A 26010-nucleotide genomic window follows, 5' to 3' on the forward strand; every position below is an offset into this window, starting at 1 on the left:
GTATGTGACTAACCTTGTGAAACTGTCCTATTATAAGCTCCTGTTCTTGGGAGTATCATCCTGTGTTGCAAACCAATTTGCACCTGTGTCCTTGTATGAATAAAGTCCCGCCCAGGAACAGGAAACTATAAAGATATGTGCTCATCACCCAATGCTTCAGGAATTCAGACTGTCTACACTGCACTGTGTAACTGTTATTCTCTCTGAGCTCAGAAATAAAGAATCTTGGTTTGACTTGGACTCTGTGGTCTGGATACATGCCAACAAAGACCACAACTGCTTCAAACAATGGGAGAGGCTACCATTGACCATCACACTTTCTTTCATAACCAGGAAGCCCATGTTGAGCCATCAGTGTTCCCACTATGGAAGAGGGAGCAGGAAGCCGTCATCCAGTCTCTCAGAAAACCATGTTGAGCCATCAGTGTTCCCACTATGGAAGAGGGAGCAGGAAGCCGTCATCCAGTCTCTCAAGGACAAAGGTGCAGCACTGGTGTTAGTAGCTGATGACAGAAGTGACAGCCTGGACACACAGCAAAGTTTGACGCGATCAGTGTTGTTGAGCAGAGAATCAACCAGAGAATCAACCAGATTGATTCACAGTCAGTGTTGTTGAGCAGAGAATCAATCAGAGAATCAACCAGATTGATTCACAGTCAGTGTTGTTGAGCAGAGAATCAACCAGAGAATCAATCAGGTTGTTGAAGTTATTCAGGTACATAATACATTTTATTTGTTTAATTCTGTTTTATTCAATTAGAATAATTTACTCTGAATGAGAACAAGCACATCTGTGATCTTTATGCATTATAACATCGATTGACTAAATGATGAAGTTGACAGATTTGTAGTAAAACCAGGTTTGGAGTCAAATCCATTTAATTTCCAGTCAATTCAGAAAGTAAACCAAATTCCACATTTTCCACATTGAAAACCATAGAAGAGAATTGGAATTTTCAGTTTACTTCCTGAATTTACTGGAATATTCTAAAATTGATTAAATTGGGAGGTTTTCCTCATGAATCTGCACAACACCCTATAATGACGAAGCAACAACAGGATTTTAGAAATGTTTGCAAATGCATTTAAATATTAAAACTGAAATATCACATTTAAATAAGTATTCAGAACCTTAACTCAGTGCTTTGTTGAAGCACTTTTAGCAGTGATTATAGCCTCAAGCCGCCTTGGGTATAACACTACAATCTTGGCACCCCTGTATTTGTGGAGTTTCTCCCATTCTTCTCTGCAGATCCTCTCAAGATCTGTCAGTTTGGATGGAGAGCGTTACTGCGCAGCTATTTTCAGGATTTCTTCAGAGTTGTTCGGTCGGGTTCAAATCCGGGCTCTGGCTGGGCAATTCAAGGACATTCAGAGACTTGTCCCAAAGCCACTTCTATGTTGTCTTCGCTGTGTGCTTAGGGCCGTTGTCCTGTTGGAAGGTGAACCTTTGCCCCAGTCTGAGGTCCTGAGTGCTCTTGAGCAGGTTTTCATCAATTATCTCTCTGTACTTTGCTCCGTACATCTTTCCCTCGATCCTGACTAGTCTCCCAGTCCCTGCCACTGAAAAATATCCCCAATAACACCATGATATTGCCATCACCACGATTCACTGTAGGGATGGTGCCAGGTTTCCCCCAGACCTGACGCTTGGCATTCAGGCCAAAGAGGTTAATATAGCCTCCACATTTACTCTGTACTGGTACCTCCTGTATTTTGTCTCGTTTTTGTTTTTTATTGTGTTACTTTTTTGAACGTTTTATTTTGGGAATATTTTCTTAACCCTTATTTTTCTTATCTATGTTGTTGGTTAAGGGCTTGTCAGTAAGCATTTCACGTTAAGATCTACACCTGTTGTATTCAGCGCATGTGACAAATGATATTTGATCGTAACTAAATATGAAGTATGTCTGTTTCAATGTTACGGTCTTTGATTCAATTATATTTTTGAAACTCAGGCTGTGTGTGTTTATCTGCGTCATTCCTTGATCATTCCTTGTGGTCCTGTAGCTCAGTTGGTGGAGTATAGTGCTTGTTAAACCAGGGTAGTGGGTTTGATTCCTGGGACCACCCATATGTAAAGTGTTTGCACACATGACTGTAAATCCCTTTGGATAAAAGTGTCTGCTAAATGGCAGATATATCCACTGATTATACCAACCATTTGGAACAACTTCCTAATATGGAGTTGGACCCTCCCTTTTTCCCCTCAGAACAGCCTCAATTCATTGAGTTATGGACTCTTCAAGCTGTCGAAAGTGTTCCACAGGGATGCTGGCCCATGTTTACTCCAATGCTTCCCACAATTGTGTCAAGTTGGCTGGGTGTCCTTTGGGTGCAGTGGGGTCTGCTCAGAGGAGGAAGGGGAGAACCATCGTCTTCAGTTATTTTCAGAAAAATTAAAATGGTAAAATATTTAAAAGCTGTCCTTTTTTAGATAAAACTAAACTAAATATAATCACGTCACCAAATAATGTATTAAAACATACTATTTTGCATCCTCCTCTAGGTACATTGACTTCAATACAAAACCTAGGAGGTTTATGGTTCTCAAGGCTTCCATAGACTTATACTGTTATTATGACAACTTCCGGAGGACATCCTCCAACCCATCAGAGCTCTTGCAGCATGAACTGACATGATGTCCAACTAATGAAAGGATCAGCGAATGTATCTAGTACTGAAAGCATAAGCTACAGCTAGCTAGCACTGCAGTGCATAACATGTGGTGAGTAGTTGATTAAAAGAGAGAAAAATACAATAGTTGAACAGTTTTGAACAAATGATTTTATTCCAAAATGAAGGAGAAGCGAGAGAGAGATATTTCGTCATTTATTTTCCACTTTCAGTTTCACTTACTTAGCTAGCAAATGCAGCTATCTAGTTTAGTCTACTCAAACACTTGGCTCAAACAGAGCGATGCTATGTTAGCTAGCTGGCTATGACTATCCAACACAACACTGGAACTCTTCCAAGTCAAGGCAAGCTTTTGGTTTTACTAATTTATTGCCACTGGGACCCGCCAAGGTAAGTGCTAAACTGCTTACTGACTGTACACTGTAACGTTACTGCATGATTGTAGCAGGTTTACTAACGAGTTAGTTCTATTAGCTCTGTTGACTATGATGTTATTTTAGCTAATATGGTGACAACAATGTAAGCTGTGTGTAGCAGTTATGAAATGGTTTGGCTTGGAAAGGTTTTTTCTCCTGGTGACATACAGCTGATGTGTTGTGCATTGAAGTACAGAAACAAAGGGAGAAGGTGATAAGAGGAGAGCACATAGATGCAAGAAGGAATACAACGTGTCTGTAATGAAAGTGAACTGTGTTTATGCATGATCAGGGGTGTATTCATTCCGCCGATTCTGTTGACAAACGTTTAAATGGAACAAAACGGGGATAAACATACCTGAATTTGTCCAGTGATATCTCTATCTCAGCTAGATGCAGGCGAGAGTGTGCAAGGCAGTATTGAATGTGTCACTGTCTGTCTATGTGTCACTGTCTGTCTGTGTCACTGTCTGTCATCGCAAGATTTTCTCTCGACCTGTGTGAACCTACATTCTAAACTTTCATTCATAGGCTAGGTTGCTACCTCATGATGGGAATAGGGACAATTAGAGTATCATGTAGTAGCCTAAACCTATTGCTGTTACATTGAACAGGGTGAGTGAAATATGAATGACAGTCGTCCAATATGCTGTAATAGAATTAAGGCCATGCTCATGGAAAAACAAATCGTCCTGCCTCATCTTAAACGGCACAAACCACCACTGTTTGGGTGGTGGACCACTCTTGGTACACATGGGAAACTGTTGAGCTGAAAAACCCAGCAGCGTTGCAGTTCTTGACACAAAACGGCGCGCCTGGCACCTACTACCATACCCTGTGCAAAGTAACTTAAATATTTTGTCTTCCCCATTAACTCTCTAAATGGCACACATGCACAATCCATGTCTCATGTCTCAAGGCTTAAAAATCCTTATTTAACCTGTCTCCCCCCTTCATCTACACAGATTGAAGTGGATTTAATTAGTGACATCAGTAAGGGATCATAACTTTAGCCTGGATTCACCTAGTCTTTCTAAGTCATGGAAGGAGCAGCTGTTCTTAATGTTTTGTCTACCCAGTGTATAGCACTACAGATAAACAAGTGCTATTTGCATGTGATGCGTTTGTTCTGTTGTTTACAGGATGATTTGTATCTTATAGAGCGTGGCTTTAAGGGAATAGTATGGTCACATGTAGATAAAAAAAGAATGTGAAAAATTAACAGAGAAAATGTATATCAACACACTACCTATTCATATAAGTATTTATTAATCATCTACATATTCATATTGAGCTTCTACGTCTGTGTACAGGAACGTATTATTTGGAAGAGAAAATGTATCAGCTTATTGTTAAATAATTATGACGTTCTTTCCAATACGAAAAGTGTTGTAACTATTGTTTCCAAACTGCGTTACCCACTCCAGCCAGCAGATGGCGATGAGCGTCTTTCAGTTGACTCTTCTTTCGTGACGTATAATGGACGGGACGGACGCTTCTTCAGGAACAACAAGGCGCCAACTCTTTCGACCACGTCGGTAGCTTGCTAGCCAACATAAAAGTGAAAGATTGACGCTTTAGACCATCTTAATGTACATTATCTAATCTCAGTGTTTTAAACACAGTTCTGTTGACGTATTAACTGGTTAACTGTAACCTAATTTGCAAACTTGTTAAAGATTTATGCTGAGCCGAGCACTAGGCTAGTCGCTAATGCTAACTAGCTAGCTAACATCCCTGACCATGAGTTCATTAAAGTACTCATCCCCTGCTAATGAAGAGGAGGTCTGCTGTTTTAATGTACATTAGCTAACCTCAGTGTTTTAAACAAGTTTCGGTTGACGTATCAACTGGTTCAATTTGCAAACGTGTTAAAGATTGATACTGAGCCTAACACTAGGCTATTCGCTAATGCTAGCTAGCTAGCTAACATCCCTGACCATGAGCTCACTAAACTACTCCTCCCTTGCTAATGAAGAGGGTGTCGGCTGTATGGAGAAAGAATCTTTCAGAATGAAAAAGGAGGAAGAGGAGGCTGTTATAGTGAAAGAAGAGAAAGAACCGTTTAGAGAGGAAGATGATGCTATCTCAATAAAGGTGAAGGAGGAAGACGTTTTGGGGGTGAAAGAGGAAGAGACAGAATATCAGATTAACACCAGTGAGTACTTTCTTCAACAGGGACACAAACTATGCAGTTGTTGAACTAATGTGTGGTTTTAAAGGGGCATTCTACTGAAGTTCTACACTTGAATATGTTGTTCAGTACTGTAGGAATTGTTAAAGGGTCGATATGCCATTGGTTCATATATTTTAGGGACTTTTCAATTAGATGTATTGAATTCTCCATGTGGTCTATATTAAAGTTCCCCTCATCTAATATAACAGGCTTTTAAAATTCAATATTGGTGCATATTTTCTACTTAAAATAACAAAGGGACGCAAAAGCGACCCATTTCGTGGAACGACCCTTTTACATTTGCATCACAAACACTGTTTTAGGAAATCATGATGAAAGTGGCCATTTTAGACATATGCATGCCTCTTGTAAGACTCTATGATTGCAATTGATGGTCATAAGTTTACCATCTGTTTGATGTCCTCGTTCACACAGGAGAGAGACATGACTATTATGGATCCTCTGGGGAGCCTCAACAACATCCTGATGCTGACGAGGAAGAGAAGAGTCTCTCCAGATCAGAACACCAGATGGTACAGCTTGGTCTGGCCTAGCATACAGTTTGCTCTCTCTGGGTCTGGGATGGGTTTCTGTAAAACACTTCATGTCAACAGTGGCATCAGCAGGTCTAGCATACAGCTTGGTCTGGTCTAGCATACAGCTTGCTCTCTCTGGGTCTGGGATGGGTTTCTGTATATCACTTCATGACAACAGTGACATCAGCATCCATAATGATATGTGTCTGTGTCCCCTCTTTATGGTAACCAGGACAACGCTAGCCCCTCCTCCCTCCCGGAGTCCCCGTGTCGTGCCTCTCCTGGTAGCACCTTACTGCTGGGTATGAAGAGGTTGTCTGTGCTGCTGGTGGACTGCAGGAAAACAACGGGGCTGAGTGGAACTGTGAGAGGAGGAGAAGAGAAGAAAGGATCAGATTTGACACATCAAAGTAAGTAGTTTAGTTTGAACAAATACAAAGCTAGCTTTGGAGAGAAAGTTTCAAGATGATCCAATGTAAGGTGCTTGTTTTACAAAAACTTTTCCTTAAAACATTATGGATATTACATTGCCTGTCCCAGTCAACCCCCCTATCTTTACAAGACTGTAGAACAGGCAAACTAAACTCAAGACACTGTTAATTAACTAATACTGGAGGAAAGCTGTGATCAGGCTGCCCACTCAAGAGAAAGCTTCAAACTGTAACCAGTGCCGGCAACCTTGCTCAGGTTGTCAATCAACCTACCAGGGTAGTTACAAACAGTAGAGGAATGAAATCAACAACATGGTTTGATCATATCTTTACTAATGCTGCAGAAATGGGTTTTAAAGCAGTATCCAGATCCATCAGATGTAGTGATCACATTATAGTAGCCATGTCTAGGAAAACCACAGTTCCAAAGGCTGGGCCTAATATTGTGTATAAGAGGTCATGCATTTTTTTGTAGTGATTCCTATGTTGTTGATGTAAATCATATTTGTTTGCCCTTGGTGTGTAATGATGAGCAACCAGACGCTGCCCTTGACACATTTGAAACTGCTTATCCCAGTTACTAATAAGCAGCACCCATTAAGAAAATGACTGTAAAAACTGTTAAATCCATGTGAATTGATGAGGAATTACAAAATGGTATGATGAAGAGGGAGGCAAAAAAAGATGGCAAATAGGTCTGGCTGAATAACTGATTGGCAAACCTATTGCATATTGAGAAATCATGTGACTAAACTGAATAAAAAGAAGAAACTACACTATGAAACAAAGATAAATGACATGAAGAATGATAGTAAAAAATCTTTGGAGCATCTTCAATGCGCAAATAAAATCAACAATGACAAGTCACTGGTGTCTGACAACGTGGATGGAATATTGAGGATAATAGCGGCCGATATTGCCATTCCTATTTGCCTTGTCTTGAATTTAAGCCTACTAGAAAGTGTGTGCCCTCAGGCCTAGAGGGAAGCTAAAGTCATTCCACTACCCAAGAATAGTAAAGCTCCCTTTACTGGCTTAAATAGCTGACCAATCAGCCTGTTACCAACCCTTGCAATTTTGGGAAAAAAATATTTGACCAGATACAATGCTATTTTACAGTAAACAAATATAGACTTTTAGCTTATAGGGAAGTTCATTCAACAAGCACAGCACTTGCAAATGACTGATTGGCTGAGAGAAATTGATGATAAAAATACTGTTGGGGCTGTTTTGTTTGACTTCAGTGCGGCATTTGACATTATCGATCATAGTCTGTTGCTGACAAAAACGTATGGCTTTACACCCCCTGCTATATTGTGGATAAAGAGTTTTTCTTTTAAAATGTAACCTTTATTTAACTAGGCAAGTCAGTTAAGAACAAATTATTTTTTTCAATGACGGCCTTGTTCAGGGGCAGAACGACAGAGTTTTTTACCTTGTCAACTCGGGGATTCGATCCAGCAATCTTTCGGTTACTGGCCTACCGCTCTAACCACTAGGCTACCTGCCGCCCCAGAGCTACAAAATCAAGTTTGAATCAGGAATTCCCCAGGGCAGCTGTTTGGCACCTACTTTTTTCAATCTTTACCAACAACATTCCAATGACATTTGAGTAAAGCCAGTGAGTCTATGTATGTGGATGACTCAACACCGTACACGTCAGCTACTACAGCGACTGAAATGACTGCAACACTTAACATAGAGCTGCAGTTAGTTTCAGAATGGGTGTCAAGGAATAAGTTAGTCCTAAATATTTCTGATTACCTTAAAACCTCTTGGTGTTAGGGGGCAGTATTTTCATTTTTGGGGAAAAAACGTCCCCGTTTTAAACGGGATATTTTGTCAGGAAAAGATGCTAGAATATGCATATAATTGACAGCGTTGGATAGAAAACACTCTAATGTTTCCAAAACTGTAAAGATATTGTCTGTGAGTATAACAGAACTGATGTTGCAGGCGAAAGCCTGAGAAAAATCTAACACGGAAGTGCCCCAGGTTTTGAAAGCGCTGCGTTCCAATGACTCACTATATGGCTTTGAATGTACCACCAACGAGCTTACGCTTTGTACGTATTCCCCAAGGTGTCTACAGCATTGTGACGTAGTTTTATGCATTTCTGTTGAAGAATAGCCGTATGGGGGCACATTGCGTTAGTGGTCACATGGTGGCTCCGAGAGAGATTCTCGCGTAAAGTGCAGAGGTAGCCATTACTCCAATCGGTCCTAGAGAAAAAGGAATTGTCCCGACTGATATATTTTCAAATAGACATTAGAAAAACACCTTGAGGATTGATTCTAAACGTTTGCCATGTTTTTGTCGATATTATGGAGCTAATTTGGAATATTTTTCGGAGTTGTGACCGCTATTTCTGGGCGATTTCTCAGCCAAACATGAAGAACAAACGGAGTTATTTCGCCTACAAAAATAATATTTTGGGAAAAAATGAACTTTGGCTGTCTACCTGGGAGTCTCGTGAGTGAAAACATCCGAAGTTCATCAAAGGTAAACAATTTAATTTGATTGCTTTTCTGATTTCCGTGACAAGTTTGCCTGCTGCTAGCAAGGCATAATGCTATGCTAGGCTATGATAAACTTACACAGATGCTTGTCTAGCGTTGGCTGTAAAGCATATTTTGAAAATCTGAGATGACAGGGTGATTAACAAAAGGCTAAGCTGTGTTCCAATATATTTCACTTGTTATTTTCATGAATATGAATATTTTCTAGGAAGATTTATGTCCGTTGCGTTATGCTAATTAGTGTCAGATGATGATAACGGTCCCGTTCACGGGCTGGGTGTCACTACAGGTTAAGTTACATGGCCGACTATGCTAATTCTGTAGCGGTATTGTTAGAGGGGGCTAAATAAATATTTTGTTGGTGCGCCAGGCAGGTATTAACCCTAGTTATTAAAGTTAGTTATTACCTATTATAACATTATTATTTTAACATATTATTAAAACCGAAAGGATGAGAGTAGAATAGATAGAGTAGCACTTCCAGACACATTCTAAACATGATGTCTTAAAGGAGGACTGTAACATCTAATGATGAAACATTATGGAGTCTTAAAGGAGCCTTGTAGCATCTAATGATGAAACATTATGGAATCTTAAAGGAGGACTGTACCATCTAATAATGAAACATGATGGAGTCTTAAAGGAGGACTGTACCATCTAATAATGAAACATGATGGAGTCTTAAGCTTTAATTTGTGGTATTGCACTTGTGAATGCATGAAAGTTAAATATTTCTAAAAAATATATATATATTTTGCACTCTGCAATTTCACCGGATTTTGTTGAAATGTTCCGCTAGCGGAATCCCTAGCCATAACAGCTTTTAATGTGTTTGAACCAATCAGTTGTGTTGTGACAAGGTAGGGGTGGTATACAGAAGATAGCCCTATTGGGTAAAAGACGAAGTCCATATTATGTCAAGAACAGCTCAAATAAGCAAAGAGAAGCAACAGTCCATCATTACTTTAAGGACCACCACAATAATGGAAGATCCAGAGTTACTTCTGATGCAAAAGTTCAGTAGAGTTACCAGCCTTAGAAATTGCAGCCCAAATAAATGCTTCACAAAGTTCAAGTAACAGACACATCTCAACATCATCGGTTCAGAGGAGACTGCGTGAATCAGGCCTTCATGGTCCAATTGCTGCAAGGAAACCACTACTAAAGGACACCAATAAGAAGAAGTGACTTGCTTGGGCCAAGAAACACGAGCAATGGACATTAGACCGGTGGATATCTGTCCTTGGGTCTGATGAGTCCAAATTTGAGATTTTTGGATCCGAGCCTCATGTCTTTGTGAGACGAGGAGTAGATGAACAGATTATCTCCGCATGTGTGGTTCCCACCGTGAAGCATGGAGGAGGAGATGTGATGGTGTGCGGGTGCTTTGCTGTTGACAATGTCATGAATAAATAAATCAAAGTCACACTTATCCAGCATGGCTTCCACAGCATTCTACAGCTATATTCCATCCCATCTGGTTTGGGCTTAAGTCCCACTGTCATTTGTTTTTCAACAGGACAATGACCCAACACACCTCCTGGCTGTGTAAGAGCTATTTGATCAAGTAGGAGAGTGATGGAGTGCTGCATCAGATGACCTGGCCTACACAATCCCCTGACCTCAACCAAATCAAGATGGTTTGGGATGAGTTGGATCGCAGAGGTGAAGCGAAAGCAGCCTACAAGTTCTCAGCATATGTGGGAATGCCTACAAGACTGTTGGAAAAGGATTCCAGGTGAAGCTGTTTGAGAGAAAGCAAGGGTGGCAACTTTTGAAGAATAAAATATATATTTTGATTTAACACTTGTGGTTACTACATGATTCCATGTGTTTTTTAAAAATGTTGATGTCTTTATTATTCTACAATGTAGAAAATAGTAAAAATAAAGAAACCCTTGAATGAGTAGGTGAGTCCAACCTTTTGACTGGTACTGTACATTAAATTTCCTAACAGCTCCAGTGGACATTCCTGCAGTCAGCATGCCAATTGCCCGCTCCCTCAGAGACCTGTGGCATTGTTGTGTGAACAAACTGCACATTTTCGAGTTGCCTTTTATTATCCCCAGTACAAGGTGCACCTGTGTAATAAGCAAGCTGTTCAATCAGCTTCTTGATATGCCACACTGTCAGGTGGATGGATTATCTTGGCAAAGAATAAATGTTGACTAACAGTGATGCTCATGAAACATCCAACATTTTTCATGTTGCGTTTATATTTTTGTTTTTTGTTGTTACTATCAGTTTTAGGAACATTTACCCAAAATATGACATCAGCGATAATCAAAATGTTGAAAATCTGTGAATGTCTAAATAAGAAATTGGTCCAATTAAACAGCAATGTGTCGAACCCTTTCAACAACGGGGAGATGTTACTGATGTGCTTTGTATCTGCGACGTAAAAACTAGTTTTGGACTTCCACACAAAATTACTTCTTTAGTTATTTTATGTTTAAGGAAGTGTGTAGGTCACATTCTGTATCATACAGCTATGAAAGTTATATATTTAGAACCACCTGTTCAATTGGAATCCAGCGACGTCTGTGTCTTCAGTGTCCTAGAACTGTCTAGTTTTTTGTGTTCTGACTTGTAAAACAGGATGAATAAGTAATGTAAACATAGCAGTAATTACCAGGAAGCTCTACATTTGTTTTAAAATCACACTAAGATTGTTAAAACTGGCCTCAGGTTATTGAGAGATCTGATTTAGGATTTACCCTCGTAGCAAGGTTTTTTTATCATGTGGTTTCATTTGGGTCTCTATAAAATAACACTATCTTTGGCAGGAGAAAGACCAGACTCAGAGGAACCAGAGCCAGGGACGTCCAAACCAGCAAGACGACACCAGTGCTCCCAGTGTGAAAAGAGTTTTAAACAGAAAGCACAACTGAAAAAACATAAGAGAAAACACACAGGGGAGAAGCCTTACCACTGCTCCCAGTGTGGACAGTGTTTCAACCATAAAGCAAACCTGAAACAACATGAGAGGATACACACAGGGGAGAAGCCTTACCACTGCTTCCAATGTGGAAGGTGTTTCAACCAGTCGGGGGCGCTGAAACGACACGAGAGAATACACACAGGAGAGAAGCCTTACCACTGCTCCCAATGTGGAACGTGTTTCAACCGGTCGGGGGAACTGAAACTACATGAGAGAATACACACAGGAGAGAAGCCTTACCACTGCTCCCAATGTGGAAAGTGTTTCACCCGGTCGGGGGGGCTGAAACGACATGAGAGAATGCACACAGGAGAGAAGCCTTACCACTGCTCCCAATGTGGAAAGTGTTTCAACGATTCGGGGGACCTGAAACTACATGAGAGAATACACACAGGAGAGAAGCCGTACCACTGCTCCCAATGTGGAAAGTTTTTCAACCAGAGTGGACACCTGAAACAACATGAGAAAATACACACAGGAGAGAAGCCTTACCACTGCTCCCAATGTGGAAAGTGTTTCAACCAGTCGGGGGACCTGAAACTACATGAGAGAATACACACAGGAGAGAAGCCTTACCACTGCTCCCAATGTGGAAAGTGTTTCAACCATTCGGGGGACCTGAAACTACATGAGAGAATACACACAGGAGAGAAGCCTTACCACTGCTCCCAATGTGGAAAGTGTTTCAACCAGGTCGGGTGAGCTGAAACTACATGAGAGAATACACACAGGAGAGAAGCCTTACCACTGCTCCCAATGTGGAAAGTGTTTTGCCCGGTCGGGGATGCTGAAACAACATGAGAGAATACACACAGGAGAGAAGCCGTACCACTGCTCCCAATGTGGAAAGTTTTTCAACCAGAGTGGACACCTGAAACAACATGAGAGAATACACACAGGAGAGAAGCCTTACCACTCCTCCCAGGGTGCAAACCATTTGCCCATTTAGGAAGCCTGAAAGAACACATTAGACTGCACACAGAGGAGAAGGCTTAGAAATGCTCAGACTGTGGGAAAACATATTACTCATAAGTCACTTAAACATCATTAGAGAATCCACACAGGAGAGAGAAATTACTTCTCTTAGCGTGTATGTTGATATTTAACATCACATTGACTTAAAATTCATCAGAGAACATACACAGTGCTCCCTTTGTCTTATTTTGTTGACTGACAATGTGTTTACCTGTCTTTACCATATGAAATTAAATGGTACAGGGTATACTCAAACATATATTTGTTTGTTTTTATTAGAAAACATGAATTGAATATGGAGTCTGTCAGTTTGAATATAAAGAAGATCAGGTTCCTTGTTTTAAACTGTCCTTTTTTAAACTCTTTGTGTGTGTTTATCTGGGTGTGTCATTCCTCCAGCACTACAGATAATCAATGGATATTTGCATGTGATGCATTTGTTCCATTGTTGACATCTGCATTGTAGCCCACTGATGATTTAATGAAATGAAAATGTTCAGACTCTGTAATGGAAAATGTTAATTGTTTGTGTGTCCACATAACTGAGTATGTGACTAACCTTGTGAAACTGTCCTATTATAATCTCCTGTACTTGGGACTATCATTCTGTGTTGCAAACCAGCTGCACCTGCATCCTTGTATGAATAAAGTCCCTCCCAGGAACAGGAAACTATAAAGATATGTGCTAATTACTCAATGCTTCAGTAATTCCGACTGTCTCCACTGTGCTGTGTTACTCTGTTATTCTCTCTGAGCTCAGAAATAAAGAATCTTGGTTTGACTTGGACTCCAGCAGATCCTTATTTTATAATATCCACCACAACTCTCCCAAGGATTGCTGTTTATCATTGTCTCAATGAAGAGTTCTTTGTTTGGGTGGTGGTGCTACTCTATAGGTAAGGCTGTTCAATATGAATGTTCAATACACACAATAGGTTGACTGGGGAGGTGATGTACCACAGTCAAAGTCCTGCAATAAGATCTAAGATGCTAATATTTGTTGTTAGGTTGATCAGTAGCCAGTTATTCTCAAACCAGTTATGAAAAAAATAGACTTATTTTTAAATCGTATATCTTAGTTGTTCCATAGAAAGTATCTGTGAGGGGAAACTTGTGTTTATACGCTAACATCCAAGCTAAAATCGCCTGCTTATGGAATTTAGCCAATTTTACTAGGATTTTATCAACATTAAAATTACATCAAAGCAAAAATTCTAAACCACTAACAGAGTCAAATAATACTAAGGGCAAGACATTCCAAATACTGTTCTGGTTCTTAATATACTTCAGAATCCAATTGATTTTAAAAGTATTATTTAGCGCTAAGTAGCGTTTCAATTGGTGACGTCACTTGCTCCGACACCTCGAAGTAGTGGTTTTGTGGAGCGATGGGTAACGGTGTTTCCTTGGTGACTGATGTTGATGCGTGCAGAGGGTCTCTGGTTCGCGCCCGGGTATGGGCGAGGGGACAGATTAGAGTTATATATGAAATAAATCACTTCATGACAACAGTGACATCAGCATTAATGATATAGTCTGTGTCCCCTCTTTATGGTTACCAGGACAATCATAGCCCTTCCTCTCAACCGGAGTCCCCTGTCATGCCTCTCCCCTAGCTGAGCACGTTACTGCTGGGTATGAAGAGGTTGTCTGTGAATGCCAGTGGACTGCAGGAAAACAACTGGGCTGAGTGGAACTGTGAGAGGAGGAGAAGAGAAGAAAGGATCAGATTTGACTCACCCAAAGTGCTGTAATTTAGTTTGAACAAATTAAATAGATCTGCCCACTGGAATCTGTTACCAGGACAACCAGCAAATGTTCTGTTTGGTGACAGGAAGATAGACTAGTGTCTGTTACCAGGACATTCAGCAGAGTTCTGTTTGTTGACAGGAAGATAGACTGGTACCTGTTACCAGGACAACCAGCAGAGTTCTGTTTGTTGACAGGAAGATAACTGGTATCTGTTACCAGGACAACCAGCAGAGTTCTGTTTGTTGACAGGAAGATAGACTGGTATCTGTTACCAGGACAACCAGCAGAGTTCTGTTTGTTGACAGGAAGATAGACTGGTATTGTTACCAGGACAACCAGCAAGTTCTGTTTGTTGACAGGAAGATAGACTGGTGTCTGTTACCAGGACAACCAGCAGAGTTCTGTTTGTTTGACAGGAAGATAGACTGGTGTATATGGATGTTATGTTTTTTGACAGGAAGCTTTTTAAAAAAAAAACTTTTATTATTATTATTATTTTTACAACAACCTTTTCCATAAAACATGATGGACATGATTACATTGTAACAGTTCTGTTAGTTGACATGTAAAACCTTGATGTACTTTTGTTTTAGAGAGAAACCAATAGACCATATAAAACCTTGATGAAAGTTTGCTTTAGAGAGAAACCAATAGACCATATAAAACCTTGATGAAAGTTTGCTTTAGAGAGAAACCAATTGACCATATAAAACCTTGATGAAAGTTCGCTTTAGAGAGAAAGCCTCAAGATGATCTGATGTAAGGTGCATGTTTTACAAAAACCTTTTCCTTAAAACATGGATGTTACATTGCCTGTCCCAGTCAACACCCCTATCTTTACTCACTGTAGAACAGGAACAAGGCCCTGCATTAAGGACCAAATTGTGATAAATAGAAATGTTTACCAGTTCCATTTAAGGACCAAACAACTGACAGCTGTGCCAAATAAATGTCAAAATAGTTGGCAAGAGATTTTCATTGTACTGATTCCATGGTAGAATCAGCCAGAGAATCACATGGTTTATGAATTGACACGCAAAATGACGCCAGATTGATTCAAAGCTTCAATTATTATACATAATTCTTGCAACCAATATAATGTTATATATGGGGATACAATCTTCCCAGCTCTGCAGATTTTGCTGCGAGAAGGCAGTCATTAGATAATTTATTTTGGTACTGTCCATATGTAGCTCGTTGTTGGTCACATTTCCAGGAATCTGAAGAATTCCAACATTTACCTAGAACTAACGCTGCAGATGGCAATACTGGGTGGGTCATTTGAAAAGTCCTATTCAATCAATCCATAATATTATAATTATTTTAACAAAAATGTTTATCTTTAATTTACAATCTGTAGAAACTATGAGAATCGAAAAGTTTAGTACTTTTGTGAAGCATCACAGCACAGTTAAAATATATATTGCAAATATAAATCCCATATGGATGTTAAGAGACAGATGGGAGGGGTTGAATGGAGCTGAAGGGACTGGATGGTGTTTAGAGACAGATGGGAGGGGTTGAATGGAGCTGAAGGGTGGGGCTGGATGGTGTTTAGAGACAGATGGGAGGGGTTGAATGGAGCTGAAGGCTGTGGGACTGGAGGTGTTAAGAGACAGATGGGAGGGGTTGAATGGAGCTGAAGGGACTGGATGGTGTTAAGAGACAGATGGGAGGGGTTGAATGGAGCTGAAGGGACTGGATGGTGTTTAAACAGATGGGAGGGGTTGAATTTTCTTAGCTGAATTTTGGGACTGGATGGTGTTGGACAGATGGGAGGGTTGAATGGAGCTGAAGGGACTGGATGGTGTTTAGAGGACAAATAATATTTAGGGGTTGAATGGAGCTGAAGGGTGGGACTGGATGGTGTTAAGAGATGATCTAGGGGTTGAACGGAGCTGAAGGCTGGGACTGGATGGTGTTAAGAGACAGATGGGAGGGGTTGAATGGAGCTGAAGGGACTGAATGGTGTTAAGAGACAGATGGGAAGGGTTGAATGGAGCTGAAGGGACTGGATGTTTTGAGACAGATGGGAGGGGTTGAATGGAGCTGAAGGCTGGGACTGGATGGTGTTAACTTGGCTTCTACTGCATTCTGCGTAAAGGCAGGCTCCAGGAGTGCAATGAGAGGCAGGTGGTTAGAGCGTTGGACAAGTTAACTGTAAGGTTGCAAGGCAGGATCCCCCGAGCTGACAAGGTGAAAATCTAGGTTCTGCCCCTGGACAAGGCAGTTAACCCACCTTTCCAAGGCCGTCATTGAAAATAAGAATGGGTTCTTAACTGACTTGCAAGTTAAATAAAGATTCAATAAAGGTGTAAAAAAATCTTGCAAAATTATTTTCAAAAAATAAAAACCTGAGAAAATCGGCCCTAATTAATCGGTCCATTCAGATGAATCGGACTACATCTAAATGGAGTATGTCAGTTTCAATGTTACGGTCTTTGATTCAATTATATTTTTGAAACTCAGGCTGTGTGTGTTTATCTGTGTCATTCCTTGATCATTCCTTGTGGTTAGCTCAGTTGGTGGAGTATAGTGCTTGTTAAACCAGGGTAGTGGGTTTGATTCCTGGGACCATCCATATGATTAAGTGTTTGCAAACATGACTGCAAATCCTTTGGATAAAAGTGTCTGCTAAATGAAATTTATCAGATTATACCAAACATGAACAACTTCCTAATATAGTTGGACCCTACTCAGAAAGCATTTCTACAGGGCACTCTGCAAGGTGTCATAACATGGAGTGCTGGCCCAGTTGACTCCAATGCTTCCCAAAATTGGCTACAATGTCCTTGGGTGCAGGAGGCTCCTGAGAGGAAATGGGGATTCCAGAAGAAGGATGCTCCTCAGAGGAGAAATTTCGTCATTTATTTTCCTGAAGGGTTTCACTTGGCTAGCTGCCTGATCTAGTTTAGGCTCCTCAGAGGAGGAAGGGGAGGCTCCTGAGAGGAGGCTATGTTAGCTGAGCTGGAATGAGGCTCCTGAGAGGAGGAAGGGAGGCTCCTGAGAGGGAAGGAAGGGGAGGCTCCTGAGAGGAGGAAGGGGAGGACCCTCCTCAGAGGATAAAACTATATAAATATAATCACGTCACCAAATAATTGATTAAAACATGAAGGTCTACAGTAGCCTCAGCAGCATTCTGTAGGGTAGCACCATGGTGTAGCCTGGAGAACAGCGATTTTAGTTTCTCCTCTGAGTAATTTGACTTCAATACAAACCTACGAGGTTTTGGAAAAGTTTTTTTCACCTGGTGACATACAGCTGATGTGTTGTGCATTGAAGTCCAGAAACAAAGGGAAAAGGTGAGAGGAGGAGAGAAGGAATACAACGTGGCTGTAATGAAAGTGAACTGTGTTTACATGATCAGGGGTGTATTCATTCTGACGATTCTGTTGAAAAACCTTTCTTCAACGGAACAAAACGGGATAAACATACCTGAATTTGTTTTTAAAAAACTCTTTTTGCAACTGCTGGACTAATGATTACATTCTAGATCAGTAGGCGAGAGTGGTATTGAATGTGTCACTGTCTGTCACCTTAAATTTTCTCTCAACCTGTGTGCACCTACATTGTAAACTTTCATTCATAGACTAGGTTGTAGCTACCTCATGATGGGTATAGGGAAAATGTAGAGTATCATGTAGTAGTCCTAAACCTATCACTGTTACATTGAACAGGGTGAATGGAATATGAATGACAGTCATCCAACATGCTGTAGTAGAAATAAGGCCATGCCCATGAAAAACAAAATGGTCCTCCCTCATCTTAAACGGCACTGACCGCCACTGTTTGGTGGTGGACCATTCTTGGTACACATGGGAAACTGTTGAGTTGGAAAAAGAAATCACAAATCGGTGCGCCTGGAACCTACTACCATACCCCGTTCAAAGTAACTTAAATATTTTGTCTTCCCATTACCCTCTGAATGGTACTCATGCACAATCCATGTCTCATTTCTCAAGGCTTAAAATCCTTATTTAACCTGCCTCCCCCTTCATCTACACGGATTGAAGTGGATTTAACTAGTGACATCAGTAAGGGATCATAGCTTTCACCTGGATTCACCTGGTCAGTCTATGTCATGAAAGGAGCAGGTGTTCTTAATGTTTTGTATACCCAGTGTATAGCACTACAGATAATCAAGTGCTATTTGCATGTGATGCATTTGTTCTGTTGTTTACAGGATGATTTGTATCTTATAGAGCGTGGCTTTAAGGGAATAGTATGGTCACATGTAGATAAAAAAGAATGTGAAAATGAACAGAGAAAATGTGTATTAACACACTACCTATTCATATAAGTATTTATTAATCATCTACATATTCATATTAGCTTCTACGTCTGTGTACAGGAAAGTAGTAGTTGTAAGAAGAGAAAATATATCAGCTTATTGTTAAATAATTATGACGTTCTTTCCAATACAAAAAGTGTAGTAACTATTGTTTCCAAACTGCGTTACCCACTCCAGTCAGCAGATGGCGATGAGCGTCTTTCAGCTGACTCTTCTTGCGTGACGTATAATGGACTGGACGGACGCTTCTTCAGGAACAACAAGGCGCCAACTCTTTCAACCACGTCGGTAGCTTGCTAGCCAACATAAAAGTGAAAGATTGACGCTTTAGACCATCTTAATGTACATTATCTAATCTCAGTGTTTTAAACACAGTTCTGTTGACGTATTAACTGGTTAACTGTAACCTAATTTGCAAACTTGTTAAAGATTTATGCTGAGCCTAGCACTAGGCTAGTCGCTAATGCTAACTAGCTAGCTAACATCCCTGACCATGAGTTCATTAAAGTACTCATCCCCTGCTATAGAAGAGGAGGTCTGCTGTTTGGAGAAAGAAGTTCTGGCGCTGAACATTGAAGAAGAGGATGAGGTTACAGTGAAAGAAGAAAGAACATTTTAGAATGAAAAAGGAGGAAGAGGAGACTGTTATAGTGAAGGAAGAAGATGCTGTTATAGTGAAAGAACATTTCAGAATGAAAAAGGAGGAAGATGAGACTGTTATAGTGAAGGAAGAAGATGCTGTTATAGTGAAAGAACATTTCAGAATGAAAAAGGAGGAAGAGGAGGCTGTTATAGTGATAGAAGAGAAAGAACCGTTTAGAGAGGAAGAGGATGCTATCTCAATAAAAGTGAAGAAGGAAGACGTTTTTGGAGTGAAAGAGGAGACAGAATATCAGATTAACACCAGTGAGTACTGTCTTAAACAGGGACACAAACTATGCCGTTGTTGAACTAATGTGTGGTTTTAAAGTGGCATTCTACTGAAGTTCTACACTTGAATATGTTGTTCAGTACTGTAGGAATTGTTAAAGGGTCAATCTGCCATTGGTTCATATATTTTAGGGACTTTTCAATTCAATGTTTTGAATTCTCCATGTGGTCTACATTAAAGTTCCCCTCATCTAGTATAACAGGCTTTTAAAATTCAATATTGAAGCATAATCTCTACTTAAAATATCAAAGGGACATATTCATGCCTCTTGTAAGACCCTATGATTTTATTAGACGGTTATAAGTTTACTACTCATTTTGATGTTCTCATTAACACAGGAGAGAGACATGACTATGGTGGATCCTCTGGGGAGCTTCAACAACATCCTGATGCTGACGAGGCAGAGAAGAGTCTCTCCAGATCAGAACACCAGATGGTACAGCTTGGTCTGGTCTAGCATACAGCTTTCTCTCTCTGGGTCTGGGCTGTGTTTCTGTAAAGCACTTTATGACAACAGTGACATCAGCATCCATAATGATGTGCGTCTGTGTCCCCTCTTTATGGTTACCAGGACAACACTAGCCCTTCCTCCCTCCCGGAGTCCCTGTATCGTGCCTCTCCCGGTAGCACCTTACTGGTGGGTATGAAGAGGTTGTCTGTGCTGCTGGTGGACTGCAGGAAAACAACGGGGCTGAGTGGAACTGTGGGAGGAGGAGAAGAGAAGAAAGGATCAGATTTGACACATCAAAGTAAGTGCTGTAGTTTAGTTTGAACAAATACAATAGATCTGCCCACCGGTATCTGTTACCAGGACAACCAGCAGAGTTCTGTTAGTTGACAGGAAGATAGACTGGTGTATATGGATGTTATGAATATCATAACACTGAAAAAGGATTCTGCCAATGAAAAGAGAGAAACCAATTGACCATATAAAACCTTGAAAGTTAGCTTTGGAGAGAAAGTTTCAAGATGATCCAATGTAAGGTGCTTGTTTTACAAAAACTTTTCCTTAAAACATTATGGATGTCACATTGCCTGTCCCAGTCAATGCCCCTATCTTTACAAGACTGTAGAACAGGCAAACTAAACTCAAGATTTTGGTCATTAATTAACTGGTACTGAAGAAAAGCTGTGATCAGGCTGCCCACTCAAGCAAAAGCTTCAAACTGCAACCAGTGCCGGCAACCTTGTTCAGGTTATCAATCAACCTACCAGGGTAGTGACAAACAGTAGAGGAATGAAATCATCAACATGGTTTGATCATATCTTTACTAATGCTGCAGAAATGGGTTTTAAAGCAGTATCCAGATCCATCAGATGTAGTGATCACAATATAGTAGCCATGTCTAGGAAAACCACAGTTCCAAAGGCTGGGCCTAATATTGTGTATAAGAGGTCATACATTTTTTTGTAGTGATTCCTATGTTGTTGATGTAAATAATATTTGTTGGTCCGTGGTGTGTAATGATGAGCAACCAGACGCTGCCCTTGACACATTTGAAACTGCTTTTCCCAGTTACTAATAAGCAGCACCCATTAAGAAAATGACTGTAAAAACTGTTAAATCCACGTGAATTGATGAGGAATTTAAAAAATGGTATGATGAAGAGGGAGGCAAAAGAGATGGCATATAGGTCTGGCTGAATAACTGATTGGCAAACCTATTGCAAATTGAGAAATCATGTGACTAAACTGAGTAAAAAGAAGAACTACACTATAAAACAAAGATAAATTACATGAAGAATGATTGTAAAAAGCTTTGGAGCGTCTTCAATGAAATTTTGGGCAAAAAAAATCAACAATGTCATGGTGTCTGACAACGTGGATGGAAAATGATTGAAGATAATAGCAGCTGATATTGCCAGTTCTATTCACATTATCTTCAATTTAAGCCCACTAGAAAGTGTGTTCCCTCAGGCTTGGAGGGAAGCTAAAGTCATTCCACTCCCCAAGAATTGTAAAGCTCTCTTTACTGGCTTAAATAGCCGACCAATCAGCCTGTTACCAACCCTAAAGAATGGTGTTTGACCAGATACAATGCTATTTTACAGTAAACAAATATAGACTTTCAGCTTATAGGGAAGTTCATTCAACAAGCACAGCACTTACAAATGACTGACTGGCTGAGAGAAATTGATGATAAAAATACTGTTGGGGCTGTTTTGTTTGACTTCAGTGCAGCATTTGACATTATCGATCATAGTCTGTTGCTGACAAAAACGTATGGCTTTACACCCCCTGCTATATTGTGGATAAAGAGTTTTTCTTTTAAAATGTAACCTTTATTTAACTAGGCAAGTCAGTTAAGAACAAATTATTTTTTTCAATGACGGCCTAGGACTGCCTTGTTCAGGGGCAGAACGACAGAGTTTTTTACCTTGTCAACTCGGGGATTCGATCCAGCAATCTTTCGGTTACTGGCCTACCGCTCTAACCAATAGGCTACCTGCTGCCCCAGAGCTACCTGTCTAACAGAACACAGAGAGTGTTCTTTAATGGAAGCCTGTACAACAAAATCAAGTTTGAATCAGGAATTCCCCAGGGCAGCTGTTTGGCACCTACTTTTTTCAATCTTTACCAACAACATGCCAATGACATTTGAGTAAAGCCAGTGAGTCTATGTATGCGTTGACTCAACACTGTACATGTCAGCTACTACATCGACTGAAATGACTGCAACACTTAACATAGAGCTGCAGTTAGTTTCAGAATGGGTGTCAAGGAATAAGTTAGTCCTAAATATTTCTGATTACCTTAAAACCTCTTGGTGTTAGGGGGCAGTATTTTCATTTTTGGGGAAAAAACGTCCCCGTTTTAAACGGGATATTTTGTCAGGAAAAGATACTAGAATATGCATATAATTGACAGCTTTGGATAGAAAACACTCTAACGTTTCCAAAACTGTAAAGATATTGTCTGTGAGTATAACAGAACTGATGTTGCAAGCGAAAGCCTGAGAAAAATCCAATCCGGAAGTGCCCCAGGTTTTGAAAGCGCTGCGTTCCAATGACTCCGTATATGGCTTTGAATGTACCATCAACGAGCTTAAGCTTTCTACGTATTCCCCAAGGTGTCTACAGCATTGTGACGTAGTTTTATGCATTTCTGTTGAAGAATAGCCGTATGGGGGCACATTGCGTAAGTGGTCACATGGTGGCTCCGAGAGAGATTATCGCGTAAAGTGCAGAGGTAGCCATTACTCCAATCGGTCCTTGAGAAAAAGGAATTGTCCCGACAGATATATTATCAAATAGATATTAGAAAAACACCTTGAGGATTGATTCTAAACAACGTTTGCCATGTTTTTGTCGATATTATGGAGCTAATTTGGAATCTTTTTTGGAGTTGTGACCGCAATTTCCGGGCAATTTCTCAGCCAAACGTGAAGAACAAACAGAGCTATTCGCCAATTGCCCGCTCCCTCAGAGACCTGTGGCATTATTGTGTGAACAAACTGCACATTTTCTAGTTGCCTTTTATTATCCCCAGTACAAGGTGCACCTGTGTAATAACCAAGCTGTTCAATCAACTTCTTGATATGCCACACTGTCAGGTGGATGGATTATCTTGGCAAAGAATAAATGTTGACTAACAGTGATGCTCATGACACATCCAACATTTTACATGTTGCGTTTATATTTTAGTTTTTTGTTGTTACTATCAGTTTTAGGAACATTTACCCAAAATATGACATCAGCGATAATCAAAATGTTGAAAATCTGAATGTCTAAATAAGAAATTGGTCCATTTAAACAGCAATGTGTCGAACCCTTTCAACAACGGGGAGATGTTACTGATGTGCTTTGTATCTTCGACGTAAAAACAAGTTTTGGACTTCCACACAAAATTACTTCTTTAGTTATTTTATGTTTAAGGAAGTGTGTAGGTCACATTCTGTATCATACAGCTATGAATGTTATATATTTAGAACCACCTGTTCAATTGGAATCCAGCGACGTCTGTGTCTTCAGTGTCCTAGAACTGTCCAGGTTTTTGTGTTCTGACTTGTAAAACAGGATGAATAAAATAAGTAATGTAAACATATCAGTAATTACCAGGAATCTCTACATTTGTTTTAAAATCACACTAAGATAGTTAAAACTGGCCTCGGGTTATTGAGAGATCTGATTTAGGATTTACCCTCGTAGCAAGGTTGTTTTATCATGTGGTTTCATTCAGGTCTCTATTTAAAAATAACACTGTCTTTGGCAGGAGAAATGCCAGACTCGGAGGAACCAGAGCCAGGGACGTCCAAACTAGCAAGGCGACACCACTGCTCCCAGTGTGGTAAGAGTTTTAACCAGAAAGGACACCTGAAAACACATGAGACTGCACACGGGGGAGAAGCCTTACCACTGCTCCCAATGTGGAAAGTGTTTTACCCAGAAAGGACACCTGAACCAACACATGAGACTGCACACAGGGGAGAAGCCTTACCACTGCTCCCAGTGTGGAAAGTGTTTTACCCAGAAAGGACACCTGAACCAACACATGAGACTGCACACGGGGGAGAAGCCTTACCACTGCTCCCAATGTGGAAAGAGTTTTAACCAATCAGGGGGCCTGAAACGACATGAGAGAATACACACAGGGGAGAAGCCTTACCACTGCTCCCAATGTGGAAAGTGTTTCAACCAGAGAGGAAACCTGAAACAACATGAGAGAATACACACAGGAGAGAAGCCTTACCACTGCTCCCAATGTGGAAAGTGTTTCAACCAGTCACAGGAAGCTGAAACTACATGAGAGAATACACACAGGAGAGAAGCCTTACCACTGCTCCCAATGTGGAAAGTGTTTCAACCAGTCGGGGACAACATGAGAGAATACAGCTGAAACTACACGAGAGAATACACACAAAGGAGAAGCCCTACCACTGCTCCCAATGTAAGCCCAGTGTGGAACAGATAGAAAACCTGAAAACCTGCTCATGAGAGAATACACACTGGGAGAAGCCTTACCACTGCTCCCAGGGTGCAAACCATTTGCCCATTTAGGAAGCCTGAAAGAACACATTAGACTGCACACAGAGGAGAAGGCTTAGAAAAGCTCAGACTGTGGGAAAACATATTACTCATAAGTCACTTAAACATCATTAGAGAATCCACACAGGAGAGAGAAATTACTTCTCTTAGCGTGTATGTTGATATTTCATCACATTGACTTAAAATTCATCAGAGAACATACACAGTGCTCCCGTTGTCTTATATTGTTGACTGACAATGTGTTTACCTGTCTTTACCATATGAAATTAAATGGTACAGGGTATACTCAAACATATATTTGTTTGTTTTTATTAGAAAACATGAAGTGAATATTGGAGTATGTCAGTTTGAATATAAAGAAATCAGGTTCCTTCTTTTAAACTGTCCTTTTTTTAAACTCTTTGTGTGTGTTTATCTGGGTGTGTCATTCCTCCAGCACTACAGATAATCAAGTGATATTTGGATGTGATGCATTAGTTCCATTGTTGACATTTGCATTGTTGGCCCACTGATGATTTAATGAAATGAAAATGTTCAGACTCTGTAATGGAAAATGTTAATTGTTTGTGTGTCCACAAAACTGAGTATGTGACTAACCTTGTGAAACTGTCCTATTTTAAGCTCCTGTTTTTGGGACTATCATCTTGTGTTGCAAACCAATTTACACCTGTGTCCTTGTATGAATAAAGTCCCGCCCAGGAACAGGAAACTATAAAGATATTTGCTAATCACTCAATGCTTCAGGAATTCAGACTGTCTACACTGCGCTGTGTAACTCTGTTATTCTCTCTGAGCTCAGAAATAAAGAATCTTGGTTTGACTTGGACTCCAGCAGATCCTTATTTTATAATATCCACCACAACTCTCCCAAGGATTGCTGTTTATCATTGTTGTTGACTTGGACTCTGGGGTCTGGTTGCATGCCAACAAAGACTACAACTGCTTCAAACAATGGGAGTGGCTACCATTGACCACCACACTTTCTTTCATAACCAGGAAGCCCATGTTGAGCCAGCAGTGTTCCCACTATGGAAGAGGGAGCAGGAAGCCTTCATCCAGTCTCCCAGAAAACCATGTTGAGCCATCAGTGTTCTCACTATGGAAGAGGGAGCAGGAAGCCGTCATCCAGGGACAAGGACAAAGGTGCAGCACTGGTGTTAGTAGCTGATGACAGAAGTGACAGCCTGGACACACAGCAAAGTTTGACGCGATCAGTGTTGTTGAGCAGAGAATCAACCAGAGAATCAACCAGGTTGTTGAAGTTATTCAGGTACATAATACATTTTATTTGTTTAATTCTGTTTTATTCAATTAGAATAATTTACTCTGAATGAGAACAAGCACATCTTTGAGCTTTATGCATTATAACATCGATTGACTAAATGATGACGTTGACAGATTTGTAGTAAAACCAGGTTTG

At 40.4% G+C, this 26010-nt stretch overlaps 1 protein-coding gene and 1 pseudogene across 1 annotated transcript; both read left to right on the plus strand.

The window, feature by feature from the left end:
* Nucleotides 1-13412, plus strand: part of LOC135570065 (zinc finger protein 850-like) — a 102194-nt pseudogene extending 88782 nt beyond the window's left edge.
* Nucleotides 13413-18838: 5426 nt separating this feature from the next.
* On the plus strand, nucleotides 18839-25410 carry LOC135570057 (zinc finger protein 37-like). The gene is given in 7 exon segments (XM_065016126.1): nucleotides 18839-19580; nucleotides 19944-20041; nucleotides 20177-20354; nucleotides 23818-23920; nucleotides 23922-24289; nucleotides 24562-24598; nucleotides 24792-25410. Coding segments are annotated over 7 exon segments (1104 nt in total). The 5' UTR covers nucleotides 18839-19294; the 3' UTR covers nucleotides 24826-25410.
* The last annotated feature ends 600 nt before the right edge of the window (nucleotides 25411-26010 follow it).

The sequence above is a fragment of the Oncorhynchus nerka genome, unplaced genomic scaffold (genome assembly GCF_034236695.1).
Source record: "Oncorhynchus nerka isolate Pitt River unplaced genomic scaffold, Oner_Uvic_2.0 unplaced_scaffold_1135, whole genome shotgun sequence".
In the NCBI taxonomy this organism is placed as follows: domain Eukaryota; kingdom Metazoa; phylum Chordata; class Actinopteri; order Salmoniformes; family Salmonidae; genus Oncorhynchus; species Oncorhynchus nerka.